Raw genomic sequence first — 3,860 nt, 5'->3', positions numbered from 1 at the left:
CTATTGTATCTTACCAAGGCCCAAGGTTTACATCCAGATTCTGGACTAGCTTGCAAGAAGCTTTGGGCACTAGGTTGAACTTTAGTACTTCTTTCCATCCTCAGACAGACGGCCAGTCTGAGAGGGTGATTCAAATCTTGGAAGATATGCTTCGAGCTTGCATTATGGAATTTGAGGGTAGTTGAGACAGACACCTAGCCTTGATAGAGTTCGCTTACAATAATAGCTACCAATCAAGTATTGGCATGCCTCCCTACGAAGCCTTATATGGGAGAAAGTGTAGAACTCCTTTTTGTTGGAGTGAAGTTGGTGAAAGAAAATTGGTTGGTCCTGAGATGTGCAACAAACTAAAGATAAGGTAAAAATCATCAATGATCTTCTAAAAATTTCCTCGGATAGACAAAAGTCTTATGCTAATCTTAAGAGGCGTGGAATTGAACATCAAGTGGGAGATAAGGTATTTTTAAAGGTTTCTCCATGGAAAAATATTATGAGGTTTGGCCAAAAAGGAAAACTTAGTCCTCGATTTATTGGACCATATGAAGTACTTGAGAGAGTTGGTCCAGTTGCATATAAACTAGCTTTTCCACCGGAGTTAGATAAGATCCACAATGTCTTCCATGTTTCTATGCTTAAAAGATATCGCTCAGATCCATCTCATGTTCTTCCTGTTGAACCCATTGAGGTCAGCCTCGACTTGACATATGAAGAGGAACCTATCCAAATATTGGCGCATGAGACAAAAGAGCTTAGAAACAAGAAAATCCCATTAGTAAAAGTCCTTTGGAGAAATCATTCTGGCAAAGAGGCTACCTGGGAGCGAGAAGAGGATATGCGAATTCAATATCCCCATTTGTTTCGAGACTAGCATAAGGTGAATTTCTGTTACACCTCGGAAATTTTTCCGTTAGCATGTGCAAAATAGGCTAATAAGGATAAAATGTGTGTGTGGCATTTCGAAGGCAAGTAATAAGGTCCCGTAGATTGGTATCGAGGAGTTGAACAACTTTTAAGAAGGTTCCATAAGGATCGGAAATGAAACAAAGTAAAGAAAATAAGATTCAGTGAACTGGGAGTATACGGTCCATTATACGGACCGTAAAAGTGTTTTACGGTCCATTATACGGACCGCAGAAGCGTCACAGAAGAGACTGACTGAAGGGTGAGTTTTACGGTGTACTATACGGACCGTATAACGGTTTGACGGTCCGTAAAATGAATCGTCAAAGTGTCACAGAATGAGGTTGAGAGAAGGTCAGTTTTACGGTGAATTATACGGACCGTATAACGATTATACGGCCCGTCAAATGGATCGTCAAATGGTCACAGAGAGGGGCGATCACTGAGTCCATTTTACGGTCAGTTATACGGACCGTATAAATTTATACGGACCGTATAACGAACCGTATAATGACATCGGGACTAAAGTGTGTTTTATAAAAATATGATCCAAAGTTTCATTTTTCATTTCCCATTTTCTCCTACACGATCCTCTCTCTCTCTCTAGAACCTTCCACACACTTCTAAACCAAGAATTCAAGTAAGAATCAAGATCAATAACAACCAAATTAGAGGAATTAAGAGTGTGGAACTCCTCATTGTTCATTTAAGCCAAGAAATTCCCTAGATGGTGGAACTAGGGTTTTGTGAAAGTGAAGTATTTCAACTCAAGGTTTGTTCAGTCACCATCCAAGGTATGTTTCATGACTTTATCAAGTTATTTAAGTGTTAGAAGACTAAGGAAAGCTTGAATTGTAGAAAGACATGGAAAATGGGTCTTAAAAGGGTGAATAGTGCCACTAGTGAATAATGATGGAATTAAATCATGGAAGTGAGGTGTTATAGTTATGAATATGCTAGAAATGCTGCTTTTATCATGAAATAAGCATTAAAGGTGCGGAAACACGATAATAAGGTATATGGATAAATATGGGGAAAATTGGAGGAAATTGGTGGAATGTGATGAGGGTATGTAAATGATGTTTGTTGATTGTGATATTGTGGTGAATGTTGATATAGAACATGGGAAAAGTAGCATAAACAAAGGAAGTGCCGCCCAATTTTCTTTAGAAATAGCGACGCGTTCTTATAGTCCATCAACTAATCATAATTCGAATTCCCTTATGAAGGTAACGACGCGATATTGAAGAAGAGCAAGTGAACGATATTTAGCTAAGCAAACAAGGTATGTTAAGGCTTGTCCCTTTCCTTCAAAGGCATGACTCCAATGTTACGATTTCATGAATGCTTCCATAGCTTCCTCATTTTCCAAAGCTAAACGTTTATGATTCCTCTCTTGATAACCCGTGAATGTTTTCCAAAATGTTTGTGTCTTTCCAAAACGAAGGTTTATGATTTCGTAAGATTTTATGATCATAATGATGGACACGCTTTTGCAATGACGAATATGATGTCAAGACGAGAATATTTTCCTATTTGATTATGATGATGATGATTCCGGGTTTAAAGGTTCCAAGTTTATGTTTTCAATAACGATATAAGAATATCGAGCTATTTCTTGATTTCTAAATTTTATTCATGGATGACGACTATACTTCCCTTAAGACTTCCAAAAGTATACGAAGTGACTTCTTACAAGATGGTGACCCTACTTTATGTTCTTTTTATATTAGATTTCGTTGATAGTCTCGCCTTATGATGATTGTCCCTTCAAGGCGAGACATGACGATCATGATTAATCCATAATATAACCGGAGGTGTTCGACCTTACGTCACTCCGATAGGAACACAACTCTCGTTGGGCTCTCATGCATGCTGCGTATATTATGTATGTATATAGATATATATGATATGAAAATGTTTTCAGGGGAAGTGGGGAAAGGTGAGGCGGTATAGACGCATAGCCACCTGTACAGCTGGCGTATCATGATTTCATCCCGGACGCGGGGTGCCCGGACGCGGGGTGCCCGGACGCGGGGTGCCCGGACGCGGGGTATATGGGTGATGGATCGGGCCGTACGTTCCTCGGCACTAACAGATATATATATATATATATATATATATATATATATATATATATATATATATATATGATGATACATGGATCGGGCTGCACGTTTCGCAGCAATATATGATATGATGATGGATATGAAGTAAGTCAGCATGTGCTATTCCTTTTATAAGTGACAGTTATATACAGTTGCTCCTTATTGATGCTTCCTTTATCTCATTAACGTATTTTCATTGTTATGCCTCTCATACTCAGTACAATGTTCGTACTGACGTCCATTTTCTTTGGACGCTGTGTTCATGCCCACAGGTCGACAGGGAGGTGAGCCTGATTCAGACTCATAGGAGCTGGCAGCTGATTTGAGAGCACTCCATTGTTCGGAGGTGCTTATGATTATCTTTTTGTATATATGTATTTTGGGCATAACGGGGTCTTGTCCCGTCCTTATGTTTAGCACTCCAGTAGAGGCTCGTAGATACGCAGTGTGGGTTATATGGTCTCACGAGATGCTATATAGTATAAATGTTATTTTGATGGCCAAGAGGCATATATATAAGTATTTATGTTTTATATGAAATATGATTTTCCTACGATTTGAGTATAAAAGTAATAAAAGAGCATGAAACGAGTATGATGAGACATAGAACGAGTGGTGCTCGGTGGTTAGCCCCGGGTACCCGTCGCGGCCCCTAGCTGGGTCGTGACAATTTCGGGAACAGAGAAGTTCAGTCCTAGGAAGTGTCTACGAGCCGTGTCTAGTAGAGTCTTGTTTATAGTGTGTTGCGCGCCACATTAATAAACAGGAGGCTACAGGGCATTTAGGAAAAATGACCATCTTTTATCATAAGAAATCGTGCGATAGAGCTGTATTATAAGATTATCCCCTCCC

General features: G+C 39.4%; 1 protein-coding gene across 1 annotated transcript; it reads left to right on the top strand.

Moving 5' to 3' along the window:
- Positions 1-490: 490 nt before the first annotated feature.
- Positions 491-868, top strand: LOC132643995 (uncharacterized). Its single transcript, XM_060360525.1, has one exon. The coding sequence runs from the start codon at positions 491-493 to the stop codon at positions 866-868; it is 378 nt and encodes a 125-aa protein (XP_060216508.1).
- The last annotated feature ends 2,992 nt before the right edge of the window (positions 869-3,860 follow it).

Source organism: Lycium barbarum, chromosome 6 (genome assembly GCF_019175385.1).
Source record: "Lycium barbarum isolate Lr01 chromosome 6, ASM1917538v2, whole genome shotgun sequence".
NCBI lineage: Eukaryota > Viridiplantae > Streptophyta > Magnoliopsida > Solanales > Solanaceae > Lycium > Lycium barbarum.
Note: the sequence above shows the minus strand (reverse complement) of the source record. Positions and strands in the feature narration are given on the sequence as shown.